The sequence below is a fragment of the Scleropages formosus genome, chromosome 15 (genome assembly GCF_900964775.1).
Source record: "Scleropages formosus chromosome 15, fSclFor1.1, whole genome shotgun sequence".
NCBI classification, from domain to species: domain Eukaryota; kingdom Metazoa; phylum Chordata; class Actinopteri; order Osteoglossiformes; family Osteoglossidae; genus Scleropages; species Scleropages formosus.
Window position 1 is genome coordinate 3,656,723 of NC_041820.1, and position 14,627 is coordinate 3,671,349.

Here is a 14,627-nt window from a genome sequence, read left to right on the forward strand (position 1 = left end):
CTTGGGCCTACAAGTCAAGTATCTGAGGAGACAACCAACTTCAGCAACCGCTTGTTCCAAGCGAGGTTGCGGCAAGCTGGGAGCATACCCTGGACAGGACACCAGTCCATTGCGGAGCCACAACTAGGTACCCAGGCAAAGGTACGGAAGCAATTGCAGGGCAAGCACCTGGCTCAAGTGTCCTCCAGCCAGAGGCAGGGATCGAACCGGCATTCTTCAGAGCCAAAGGCAGCCGCTCAAACCATGATGCCACTAGCCACCCATTTTGATGAAACAAGGGTCATTCAATACTGTGCATTTTATTTTTGTATTCTGTAAAGCCCAGGTACATACAAGATGGAGATGGAGAACTAGCCCGACTGCTAATAACTCAGCACAGTGCATGCAAATTGCATCCCGCACCAAGGTAAGTGTCACACGTAATTATTCCATACTCAAAATGGAGCCTCTTTACCAGCGGCTGCAAACACTCAAGCGTTTTGCCGGAGAAAAAGTTCAACGGCCATACAAACCCTGCGTAATAGAAAGCTTTTAAAATTTGATGTGCCATTACAGTGTGAGCAACAGGGTTATTTGACAGCATACCAAATCAGGCTGAATGTTTGCGTGCATACGTTCGCTGTGATAACACAATCCCTGTGAGAAACAGAGGAAAATAAAAAAAAAAAATTATGTGTATTTCCCTAAATCCTTCTATAAAGACATTTTTTTTTTAAGTATACAGCATTGCAGTATTAATGGTTTCACACGTCTCTTATTGCTGATTACACTATGACGCTAAATCGCTTTGCAACATTGCCAAACGGTGATTGACCCAAAGGATTTGGTTCGAGAACGAGAGGCGTGTTATCAGAAGCCGCGTTTCGCTGCAGAATGAACCAAACGGCACTGCAAATATGTGTTCAATTTCCAGACATTTTGTTGTTACCGCTAGCGAGTTCCCTCTCCTCAGCCGGCACAATATCCATGTTCAGTAATGATAAGAAAAATGTATGGGAGCCATCAGGCCCAGCACAGGAGCGCTTTCACAACTGCCCTAATATTGCACTTTTGGTAAAATGAAAGTGTTATGTTGTGAGTCAACATCGTTCTTGCTTGAAAAATGCAATAATCGTGAGACTGGGAGATTAAAATTGTCGCAAGGTCCTGTGTAGATTTATTTATTGTCATTTATTATCATTGTATAAGAGTTCTGAACACATGTATTAGTATTTAGGGGGGGTGCGGTGGCGCAGTGGGTTGGACCGCAGTCCTGCTCTCCAGTGGGTCTGGGGTTCGAGTCCTGCTTGGGGTGCCTTGTGATGGATTGGCGTCCTTTCCTGGGTGTGTCTCCTCCCCTTATGCCCTGTGTTACTGGGTTGGCTCTGTGGCCCTGTATGGGACAAGTGGTTCTGAAAATGTGTGTGTGTGTGTGTGTTAGTATTTATTCTCTTTTTGACATTGATTTAATTTTTTTTTTGAGAAGTGCATGTAAAGAATATGGATGTATAGCGAAGTATGGCAAAGTATATGGAAAGTCCTTTTTGGAATTTGGTTTTAATTTTTAAAAATTTTTATATTTGGCCTAACAGAGTAATAATGATATTAATAACAGATTGATTAACTAATAATTTAAACAGCTGGCAGAGCAATAAGAATAAGAATAAGAATCATCGTCATAATAAATTCTGGATCGACTTCTGGCTGCATGTACTAACAGGTAGAGTGGGTCACAGACTCAGACTAATACCTGAGCTTGCATCATCCACAGGTGACAAAAATAAATGATATGTGTCACTTTGCTTCTGTTCCCGACACCCACGACTCAGTTGTCGCCGCGTCTCTCCTCAGGGTGAAGGATCCTCAAAACACTGTTTGCTTGCGAAATATATATACATGTATTTAATTAAGGAAGGCACGAGGGACGTGACTGTATCGTGGCGCTGCGGAAACACTTTAAAGTGGGATGTGGATGTGACAGACAGCCTGGCAGAGGATCAGCTACAAAAAGGGGGTATTTTAAAGTAATACCCCATGACATGTAAAACGTGTATAAAAGAGCGTTGATTTGATTGCGGCAATGTGCTTTTGTTTAGAGAAGCTTTTGAAACCAAACATGAGAGTTCCTTTGCAGAGCGGGGCACCGAGCCCCTGTAACAGCGCAGGTGTTTATTGTTACCTGTGATGTACTGAGTGGCGATGTACAGACGGTGCATGATCCCCCTCCCCCCCTTTCATTTCTTTCTTTTATTTTATTATTTTTGTTACTTTCACCACAACTTTTCGTTACACATTCCCTTAAATCTCATAGCCAAATCCTGCATGACTGGGGAGCCCGGGTGCCCCGGGGCACCGCAGCACCTGTACTCCGCTCCGGCTCTACGGCGGCGCATGACACCGGATCTCTTTGATCCGTTTGCATTGTCGTGCTTCACAGGAGACACAAAAGCACCACGAGAAGAGGAACGACAGCAGCGGCAGCACAGGTGGAACAGCGGGGTTGTGGGTGATTCAGGGCCACAACAGGCCCCAACAGCAGGGACCGCTGTTGGGACCACAGCTTCCTGAGAGGAGAAGAATGTCACAATGAGGGCAGCAGGTGGCCTAGGGTTAGAGCCGTTGCCGTGCAATTTAAACCCCCTGGGATCACATCCCACCTCCTACTGTAGCGCTCTTGATCAAAGTTCTTGCCCCAAATTGATAAAGCATACTGATAAAGGAATTATTACCCAGGTGTACGAAAGGGTAAAACAGTGTAAGAAGCTTTGCTTACAAACCTTACATTGTAAGTCACCTCAGAGAAAAGTGTCATAAAAATTAAAAAAATAAAAAATACTGACCACCCAGCAACTCTAAAGGTATACTGACCTCTACACCACCACCCTAACCCTAAAAAGGGCATCAGATGAAGTAGGGGTTACAACCATCAGCCTGCATTTGAAGGACTCGGTTTTTTATCCCACCTCATGCTGGTATCACCCTTGATCAAGGTATTTACCCTGAAATGATACAGTAAAAATTACACAGCTGTACAAATGAGTAAGTCATTTTAACAAACAGTGTACAAACCTAACACTGTGTGCTTGGTGCTTGGTGGAAGACTGTTCTTAGGCACAGGGACACCCTATGTATGGTGGTGGGCATCACGCTGGGACTCATCTCCATCAACACCTGATCTCAGTCACCGAAGTGTGACAATAGGATTCAGGAGAACTTTCCCGCTGGAAAGGGTGCGAGACCTATACTGAGGCTAGGTGACAATACCAAACAACAACCCAGGAAGAGGTGGCCTTTACAATAGCGGCACAGAGTTTCATCTGAAAACTCACTCTCAAACAGAAAAAAAACTTCTGGAAAACTTTGAACCCATATCTTTGCATCTGGTGGAAAAAAAAAGCATGACAAGTGAAAATGCTGCTGCGATAAGCAGGATCAGAGAGTTCAAAAAGATTCACCACCATGTCTGCTGCAAGGAAGGGTTCTGAGTTCATTAATGCCCATTAAACTTGTGTCAGGAAATGAAAGAGCTACTGAGCCTGGAAAGTTCATTAGTCACTGTTTTTATTTTCCTTAGGAAAGAAAGTTCCTCAAGTTTGTGATGGGAACAGAGATCTTGAATATTTGTGTACTTGTTCCTCAATCATGTCACAAATGTTCAACGATAAAATCCATGACCTCTGTTTACCCACCAAGCTGATAGATGGAATCAAAGAGCACCCAGACAGTAGAAGGGTTTTGGGACCACCTTAATTCAACTCACCCAACTGAACTCCATGTTTTCAAGTGTTCCTGAGCATCAATGATCGATAACAAGATGAGGAACATTGCATACGGTTATGGGATGAATTGGTTAGCAGTTGGCTTTGAATAGGGGTTTGAGGAGACTATGTATTTTTGTTTTCAACAATTTAAAATTAAAATTTTTAACTTTAGTTGTATTGTAGCTTAATGTTGATGAAAATATGAAAATACAAAGTGTTAAAAATATTCATACTATTTTATTAGTTTTAAGGAACCTTAACTAGGCTTTTGTCGATCATGACTTCCAGGACAAAAGTGACAAAACCCACCCTCCAGTGCATGAAAACGCTTACTGTCCAATAAGGGAAAGAGCTTTTACCTGATTTCAAGTGGGCTAAAATAATGACCCAACCTATAGCAGTGAGCAGGGCATCATGGGATAGGAAACGTATCATGTGATGACTTCAATGGCAACTGCATTATTTACACACTGTACTTTCAAAATGTGCCAGAATACAAGATTTAAGTTCTATTTTAGACTCTGCATTCAAATGCCCCAATGTTTACTTCTCTTGGCAACAGAGCTTATACCCCACCACGTCAATGGAGGTGGGAATTAACCCATGTGCTGTTGCCAAGAAAAGTAAAAGTTATAAAAGTGCTATAAAAGGAACCGCGTTTCGCTCGAGGGACCTCGGGGGTTCACCGATGCGCCTGCAGGCGTTGTCTAACCAGCCTCCTTATGAAGACTATGCTGCTGTGTTGGCATTTGCCCTGGAAGGTGCCAGTGGACTGAAACTCCCCCCTCCTGTTTGGTTAATATAGGTTTCAGGTCAAGGAGGGAAAAGTCCAGAGGAGGGGAAAAAAACGAATTTCTTTCTTTCTTTTCACAGCAAAAATCAATAGGCAATTCGCCTGGCTGAAGTTTGCTAAGACTGTGCATCTCTCGCTATTTTGTAGGCTACCAGCTGGCAGCACAGCAAATTGTTCTCACTCGAGTGTCGATTCAGAACAGAGAGCAGGAACAGGAGCCTAACGGTTGTGTGGCGCTTTTGGAGTTGTTTGTCAATCACACGTAACTTTCAGCTACTGGCTATGTCAAACCGTAGGCTACGTGTTCATAGGTAACTCGTATTTTAAATATGAGATTAGGGAAAACTAACAGATTGGCCTTTCTAGATCAGACCTTCTGCTGAGACCAACTTAAGACAAAGAAAACCTAAAAAAATGAGTAACCCTGGAAAATGGAAAAAAGCAGGCTTAAGGTATGCAATTTTATGGACTGATCAATTATTTGTCTGGGGTTGTAGAATATCTTACTTTTGGTTGTGAGTATGTGCGTGTTTTTATTTGGGTGTTATGTTTTTTGAACGAAACTGGTAATATTGGTGAAGCATTTTTACAAGAAACCACTGTCGGCTCTGATCAAATTCTGAAACTCACAATCGTGGTCTCTGGTGGTCTTACCCAAATCTCCATCATCAACATTTTGAACCAGTAGCTTCTACGATTCAACCACAAGTCAAACTGACACTATGGAGCAAATCAGTTTCAGGAAGCGGTCCTCAGTCCTTCTTGTCTCAACCCTTGATCGTGGCCCTTGTCTAGCAGAAGCGAGACGATGGCGGCCAATTGCAGGGTCCCTCCTTTGGCTGCACATCATGGAACCGGCCAACATGGGCAGCACCGCTAAGAAAGAGCTCTGTGCCCTTGAGGGAGTCAATGGAGAGAGCATAGCCCAGCATTTCCTTGCAGTCTAAGGAGAAGAAATCTGTACCAGAACCCTTGGATGAAACTCCCCTGTCACATGCGAGAGCACAGGAGAGCTGTTTTTCCCGACAACCGAGACCTGGCAGGCAGAAATAACTCTCAATTATATTTCATTAGCAGAAGACAAGCAAGTAATGACTCCATTAGGGAGGAACGTGACACCTCGCTGTCCCACTGCCTGGGCCAGAGGTGACAGCCTCATCCGTTAGGGGCACTGAGGGAAGTGATGTGATAGCAGCTGCTTGCTGGATTCCCACATTTCCTGCTAAATACTAAGCTAAGGGTTAAAGACAGGCCCATTCTGAGTAGAACAAGCTGCTGCATCATTGGAGAATTAAGCATCAAGGGCTTGGGGGGAGAGGCCAAGGCACTTTTTTAGACATACATAGCTGCACCCTGCAAGGACGTCACATCAGGGGAGATGGCAGGAAAGGTCAAAGGGCACCAGGAGAAGGGGAAACAGAGAGAGTATAATGGACTCCAAAAAGAAGTGGCTCCATATTTGTTAATTAGGGATGTTTCTACAACTGCTGTTTCTCCTGCTCCATTATTTGTACGGAGGTTCTGAGAAGCATGTAATGGCTGGACTGGTCATTATGTTTTTGATTTATTGATGGTCTCACTATTACAGACCTTAGAGCATTATAGATACAGCGAGAACCACTCTTTCAGAACATATTCAATGTACCAGGCATACAATCATCTATTAGACAGGAAATGGACATAAAGAGGAAAAATATGTAGGAGTTGGCTGAGGTTAAAGTTCTAGGCTAGCAGCGGAGAACCCTCCTCCTGCTGGTGGGCAATGCATGTGGGCTTTTGATCCAACCTCAGCCTGTATCTCATTAGATCCTGCTATGCATTTTTATTCCTTTTTTGGGGAAAAAATTAGTTTACCATGTACTTTTATGAGAATAATGACCCTGCTGTTCCTTTCTCATTGAAGTAGCTGCAATTTGTATTTTTTCATTAACAAAAAAAAAAAAACTATTTTCTTAATTAAGTGCAAATGACTGTTTGACGCAGACTGGAACAAAAGACCACAGACCCTGTTTATTGGCATGATGAAGGTTGGTGACTTCTGTTCTTTGATAAAATACGTCAGCTTCTGATACACATTTATGCTATTGTATTGAGAGCTCAGGAGTTTTTTGTTTTTCGGGGGCATAATGCATTGGGGGCTCAGAGAAGGAAAATTCAGCCTCTCGCTAGGTGTTTCCCCTCCCTCAAGGGGAAAATGGAAAGACACATTTAGAGTCTCTACAATGCGACCCCACAGCAGCCTCACAATCCCTGTCGAGGTGATGTATTGCCTACTGCCGAGCTGTCAGCAACTCTGTTGCCAGCAATCAGCCCAGTGGAGATTTCCCAGGGTGAGGGTAGGCGCCTAGCTGCTGCTCCACCCATCAGCACCCCTCAGTACCCATCATGCAGAGCGAGAGAGCCATGGGCTTCCCCCACATACCTGCCCAGTGGACCTTAGACCCCCGCTGTGAAAGCAACACAACAGCACAATGAACTGTGCAAAATAGAATGGATTTTAAAACTGACAGCGCAGTACACAAGTGTTTCATGTCAATTTATCTATTCAAACGGCAAACAGTATTTTACGCCCGTTTCTGTATTTCTTCTTCAAAACAGACAAATAGAACTCCACCGATTTATGCACTTAACATGTTATTTGTTATTTTTCTGTTATTATATTCAAGGGAACTTACAATGTTTGCATGCTAAGCTGCTTACAGTGATTACCCATACATGCGGCTCAGTAATTTTTACTGTATCAATTTATGGGATGCACCTTCCTGTGTAGTATTACAGCTGGGGAGGGGATTTTAACCCAAGTTCTACAAATGGAGTGCTACCTGTTGCACCAACATTGATTTTTTTGTAGGCTAGAGAAGAGAAGCATGCATAAGGTGAACTGTAGTGTGTTAACAGTTGCTGGAACTGTGCACAATATTCAGTGGAACATTCCGGGAAAATGATTGGTACACGAGCGTTCTGTGTACCAACCGAAATGTGATCAAGGTAACCTTCTGGGTTAAATTTTCAAATAATGAAAATACAACTGAAGCAAGAGTTCTGTAGTTCGACATTGTCCTTTGTCTGAACCTAAATAAACTGTAGAAACTGTACCTTTATAAAGGTGATAAAAAGCACAGAATGATATTATCACACTGCAGTCTTAACTTTATCTGATACACAGATAGTATTTCTGTTTAATTTTCCAACAGCAGACTTCAAGCTTTACATGAAGCAACGAGCACAAAGTGAACACTGAACAGTAGCACAGCACAAGGCTCCTTAACACCCACACCCATAAAGTGAGAATGGGTGGGGTGGAAGCAGGGGCAGGGAACAGGTTGGGGACCAAACCAACAATATCCCGCATCCCCATGCCATTTCCAGTAAATGATCAGATTAACTAGGGATGTAATAGCGAACCGTAGTGCCACTGCAGAGAACTCACAGGCATCTGCCCAAAACAGCAAAACTAATTTAATTACCCCTCCTGCTGAGGCCCCACTTTAATTATTTACCAGCATGTCACAGTATTTGTGGTGAGGAAAATTCATTCCTGCAGAGAAAACTCGCCGGGGCATTTCATCAATAACCAGACTAATCTTGAGATTTCAAAGGCGTTCAGCATGTCTCACGAGCAAGAAGGCACTGCTCATTTTATACATGCATCCCAGCTATGTCCACTCGACCTCAGCTCCCAAAGGTCAGGGGAAAACCAGGGCTGTGGTGTATGTGTCTTAAATCTCAGAGACCCCATTGATACCTGACCTGTGATCTGTTCACAAATACAGTCAAGGTTGTGTTCACGCTCCATCAACTGCTACTCACTTTTCTGCGGACTTTTTTCCACCTGTGCTTTTTCATTAATGGAGGCGTTTCCTAATCAGCCCAGCCCAGCCCATCACTCAGAGAATTTACTATATCATCACAAGCGCCACTGATCCCATTGTTGCACCATGCAATCCAAAGGGATGCAGGCTAAATTGACAAATCCCATATTTACTTGGTATTCGCAATGTACATTAAGCATTCATATATTAAATGCCATGCGACAAACCACATGGTGTTAAACTATTGTTGTCTTTATCCAAAATGTTTCTGCTCTTGGCAAGCGAGCAAGAAAACAGCAACATCCCTTTTTTAGCTAGTGTTTATAATACAACCACGTGATTCATGCGTTGAAACACCGTGGGGCATTTTATCATTGTTTTCTGCTAAGTCCAAGCTGGTCGATCTCCATTTCCAGTTTTTAGCCCTGAGCATGAGGCTGTCATCCTCTTCACTGCTGCCGAACCACAACATGGGTTCTCCCCAGGCCCAAGAGCTTCATGCAGAGCTCAAAACACGTTTGTTTTTAATGCATTTTTTCCCATTGAAACAACAATCACAGGGGCTGTCGCCATCAGGGAGATGTGTAGGCTGTCTCTAGGAGAACACCCTCAACCCCACTCCCTTCACCCAGATGGTGCGGCAGTATATCAGAAAAGGTTTGGCAAAGAGTTAGTAAATTCAAAACTGTAAAATGGGCCTTCTTTGAGGAGCAGTAAGTAAACACAGGCCAACATGCATATACTTCAAGCCAGACTTCAAGGCAAAAATCTGATACCACATATATTTTACTTTAAAAGGGTTTCTACCCATGCAATCCTTTTTTTAACACCAAAAAGTTTTTTTTTTTTTTTTTTTTAATTCAGTGTCTGAATGTCCTTAAATACAAGTTGTAACGTAAATGCGAAATACACAGTTATATGTACGAAACCTAGTGTAGCCATGAGAAAATGGAAGGCGCTGTTTGATAATTCCAGGTGAGAGACCTTATGAATAAATCAGATGAGGAAATTTCAAGTCAAGTAAAAAAAAGGCTTTTGCAATTTACAGCCCCTACTGGAGAGTTTGATCGGCAGACCTTTCCAAGCAGCCTCCTTGAGACCCCTGCAAAAGATTTCTCGCACAAACCATTTTTTCAGCAAATGGAAAGAGATGTTCATTTATATGAGTTAATATCACGCAGAGAGAGATGGAGGAAGAGCCGCTCCAAACCCCATGGACATCTTGAAGATGAAAATGGAGTCGGGTGGAGCCATCCCCAAATTGGAATATATACCCAGCCTGGGAAAGCTCAGCTCTGACTCACTATTGTAATTTGTCACGTACTAGATGCAACTAGACAAATTATAAGCATTTCTTGTTTCTCCAAAACTGTTTTTTCTCTTACACTTCTCATTCTATTTGCAGAGGACTGCCAGCTCAAACAAAATGGTAAACCATTAGGTAATATCCTGGAGAAAAAGCATGCATAGAACAGGATCACTTAGCACACAGGTGAAAATAAAAATTGGGAGTCAGTAACTGTATAAATCCTAAATGAAAGACTGATGATCTGAGGCTAGTGTGGCAAGGACGATGTCATACGTAAATGAACCCATTCTGGATGAGCGCAGTAGAAGGCATGACTACCGAAAAAGAAACCAGGTATTAGAAATTTAAGGGTTTATACTGGAGCCAAGCTCTTTGTTTCCACTACTCGTCGCTGTGTTTACCGTACTCATACTTGCATGGTGAAGATTGGTTTCTAACGAGAGGCTTAATTTCAGGACTCAGACTTACGGAAAATAAATCTTTACCTTTCAGGCTTGATCCTGGAGAGCAGGGTTGTGCACAGGGAGACGCAAGACAGCACAGCTGACCAGTTATCTGTGTCTTGTGATTACAGAGTAGACACTCAGCATTTAGAGTGAGGTGACAGACACTAATAACTGGAAAGTGACAGCATTGCCATCTTGAGAAAGGACTGGGTCACAAAACTGTGTCTACAGCATCATTATATTGGGACTCAGGGACAGGGCAATCGTGGTAACTGCCCTGTTTGTTAGGAAAGGAGGGAGTGCACAGTCTGGAGATGAGGCAACTCGTATGTCAATGTGCTTTTTCGTCCTGTCTGTTACCACAGAGAGGAACATGGGTTCCACCAAGTTTTTACATGGTACATTTAAAGGCATGCAGTACCAGTCAAAGACTTGAGTACGCTCGGTAGAAACTACTTTGTTTCCACAAGGCATTCGATTAAGTCTGATCAGAAAGTTGAGCTCTTCCGCAGCAATTCCCGAAGAATAAAACACTTGTGGGAAGTACTTCCCAGGATCCCAAGGCATACTCATGCTTTTGACTAGTACTCTGGGTAGAAAACCAAATCTGCTATATGCTACCTGTATATGTACACACTGTATTGTTGTACAGTGGTCTGAAAATTGGTGCTGTATTATATGTTGTGGTTGGTTTCATACAAGGTCTACTGAAGTGTGCCAATGAAGAAACTAGCTTTAGCATCCCTAAGGACAGGTGAAAAGAATTCAGATGGTGAATTTTTAAAACTTATCCACACCTTTAATATTTTTAACATGTTTTTGTCTTCAGTGAGACACAAGTTTTTTCTTTCTTCTTCATTTCTTCTTTTCCTTCTTTCTTCGTCTCCTAATTTTTAAAATCTATCCCACTTCACAAGAGAATTTAGCACAAACTAAATCTGTCCTCTTTTCCCCCCAACCACTACCCCCACTCCATCGTTCCCTCAGTTAACCATCTAGCATTCAAGAGGCCTGCTGCGACTGAACTTTGAAGGAGGTAAAAGAAGCAGCCTTCGCTGATATCTGAGAGACGCCTTTCTTCTCACGTCAAGAGATGCTCTCGGCGCCGGAGGCTCTTCATCTATTATTTCAAAGACTTAAGCAATGCAATCATAAGCAGAGCAAGAAAGCTGCTCAGTATGGCATGCAGAAAGGAGGAAGAAAAGGCTAGGGAAGAAAGAGGAGCTGGCAAACCTGCGCCAGTGAATTGTTTGGTAAGGTAGCCGCTAAAGACTGTTAGATGAAACTTTACAATGAGGGTTTTGCTATGTTCCAAGAATGATCAGGCATCAATTGGTTGGAATCATTTTCCCATCCCCCACTTTTCCTTCTCTTTAGTTCCATCACAGGACTGACTCTAAAGTATGCAACACCGTAGAGGGAAACCAACTTCTGTTTTCTAATGTAATTGCAAGATGTTACCTTCTTTCTGTGTCCTTTTTGTAAATCAGAAGCCAAATCACTCAACAGCCAAAAGTGTTTCACAAAAAAAAGACTTTGTCCCAAACTGGAAACTGCACAACCATGCAATTTGTACCAACTGTGTAACTTTGTACCAATGACATACTTTGTCCCAATCCCAAAGGGTAGTCATATGTGTAAAAGGTCTCAAAAATCCTTGATTCTTAAAGTGCAGGATCACCACCCCAATCAGTCTCTACCTTATTCAAAGACTTCTTTTCTGAGCAATGTGCGGAAGATCGGAGAAGATTGGGCGTAGCAACAGGGTACCCAGCACAGCCGAAGGCAACGGGGACATCCGTGTACCATCAACCTTTGCACTGATTAAGCTTCAAAAGACACATGGGAGTGAGTTGCTCTTCACGCTGCCTTCTCCCACTCACATGAAAGCCACTGAGTCAATTAGGAAGTCAAGAGGAATGCTGCATTAGCTTTGAAATGCAATAAGGCAGAGCAGGTGAGATCCCACCATCAATTTTTTTTTTCTTTTTCTGAACTTCGCTTTATATTTACAACAACAGCATGGACTGCTGTACGACTTGAAGACTTCATCATACACCGTATGTGAATCACACATCCGGTCACTGGTGATTAGAGACCTACTGTACGTGTACAGGGTAGTACGTGTTTACGAGTAGTTAAATCAACAGAATGCCGCCATGGTGCAGGTCAGCTGTGGATATTTCCTGCACACGGGTCTTCCCTGTGCCTCAGCACATTTTCCAATCTGTTCTCCTACGGCACTGTGTAAATATACCGTATAAATAATCCACATTGCGGTGGAACTGCCGGGGGATGACAAATGCCCTGCTCCCCATACCTTCTGCTCAATACACCGGGTGTAAATCTAGATAAGTACAGATAATTATTGGCAGAGAACGCCCAGGGACAGACTCGGAAGTGTGCAGGCTGATAACATTTTCCTGCCTTCTGTAATATCGACAGAAAATGCATTGAGCCACGCACTTATCAGTATGACACAGGCTTATCGTGTCAAGTTCAAATTTGCACCTCTTTGGACTAACCGAAACAATAACATAATGCGTCTCAGTGTGGCCATTTTGAATTCTTAACATTGCCAGCTAATTTTGTTGATTTATGTCAGAGTGTGTATGATTCAGAGATTCTAATCGTTAATGAAAATTGATATTCTTTTCTCCGGCACACCTGGAGTAGATTGACTCACTGCCAGGCGTATTAGCTTCGGGGCGCCGATGATACCGAATGGCATTCAAGTGTACTGGACTTCTCAACACATCTAATTCTGAGGGGAGAAAATGTCTGGAGGGCTTCCAAAATCAAGGTGCTTATCACAGCTGCGTTTGTCCCAATCTGTCCCCCTACTGGCAGCAGCATGTTGCAGCCTGGATGCTGATTCTGGAAATTCAGGGGAGATGGCACTGATGAGGAGGAGTCTTTGGGGTACATCGGTCCTCCTGTGGTCTCAAGAGCCCATGATAACCATGACAACGAGTCACAAGGAGTGGATATGGAGTGGCTTCTGGGTGCATCGCTGCCCCCAGGAATGTGTTTGGACAAGCCTCCAATGTTTAGACAACATGAATGGCAGCAGGGACAAGAAGAACTTCCAGGTCAACATGGATTACATACATTAAATCAGCAGGGTGGAGGGGTTAGAAACCTGAACATAAACAGTATGCTGGCTGGTTATGGGTCAGCCCGGGGGCTGGCAAAAGTCACTTAACATCGGTTACCTAACAGAACACTCCCAGGGGTCAAGTTGAGGCCTCACTTGCTTGGCCAGGTGATATTAATCACCCACGATCCCTTTCTCCGTTTGGCTGTCAAAGGGAGTGGAGTGACCCCTGACAACAGAGAGGGGAGAAACAGAATTTGACATTTCTGCAGCGCACAGACCTCTCTCTCTGTCAAAGGTCTTCCAGCTGAGCAACACAGAGGAGATTGGACTTGGCAACAGGGTTCGCAGCATAGCCCAAAGGCCATGGTGCATCAGCATGTGAAGAACACTTGAGGAAGGGTGGGAGGGGAATGTCAAAATGGCTGAGGCAGAACACCCTGCAGGCAGATGTAAAGCCATAAGCGCTGAGCAGCAAGCACTGCAGAGCAAGAACGACTAGAGAAAGGGGGGAATATAAATGATCGATGGCAACAAGTATTCGAATGCGGTTGAGGGACGATCAACAACGGCAGGTAGGGAATGAAAGACAATCAAACAGAACTACCTGGGGACTGTGCTTGAGGACAAATTACAACCAGTTAGTAAGGAGGGGTGATCAAAGAGTGTCTTCAGAGATTCTTGGCTTTTTTGTTCAATTCACAACACGCACTTATGTTTCCTATTCCTCTCCTTACCCATCAGCTCTGGCCATCGCCGCTCAGCTCGAGTGGTGGTTCATAGCTATGGAGTCACAGGTCTGAGCACTAGATATCCCTCTGCAGCATGGTCTGCATACACTGCCCCACTTTAGGCAGCAGTGTAGTGTCCTTCAGCACAGGTGCGACGTCTCTGAAATGAAATGTAAAACTGTACATCCACGGGAAACAAGTCGGCTACCCAGAGAAACACCTGGCAGGATAGGAGGTAACGGAGAGAATTCTCTGGGACGGAAGGGAATGTAGAGCTTCTGTGATGGCTGTAAACTAAGCAAGCTAGTGCAGTAAGGTTTCCAGCTGAGGGGTTGCTTTGCTGTCTAGATCCCTGGAGGTGATCATTATATGGCTATTACCAAGTTGTTATACTGTATCTGCACACATACACACAGAAAGAGAAGACAAAGATACTTAGTGATGCACATTTTCACGTCATTGCTGTTCAGATCTTCACAGATACATAAGTAGGAAAAGCATGTTTTTCAGAACATTTTTTTTTTTTTTTTTGCTTTTCCATTAGTATTTTTGTTACGTATTTGTCTCTTGCCAGAACAAAGAGGGTAATGCTTCTGAGCCCTACAATTCATTCGCACTTTTTTTTTGGTTGCTTTCTTTCAAAAATGGTTTGTTTACTTGTAGAAACTACATGGGCTTTGATTGATCCCCCCTCCCTAT

The 14,627-nt window shown here is 43.5% G+C and overlaps 1 protein-coding gene across 1 annotated transcript in view; it reads right to left on the reverse strand.

Moving 5' to 3' along the window:
* The window catches only part of alk (ALK receptor tyrosine kinase), a 241,376-nt gene that overhangs the window by 106,644 nt on the left and 120,105 nt on the right, over window positions 1–14,627 (reverse strand). The window contains exons 6-7 of the mRNA XM_029258577.1: window positions 4,657–4,706; window positions 2,630–2,650 (exon numbers count right to left, since the gene is read on the reverse strand). Of these exons, the coding sequence (XP_029114410.1) occupies window positions 2,630–2,650; window positions 4,657–4,706 (71 nt within the window). The remainder of the gene's footprint in view (window positions 1–2,629; window positions 2,651–4,656; window positions 4,707–14,627) is intronic.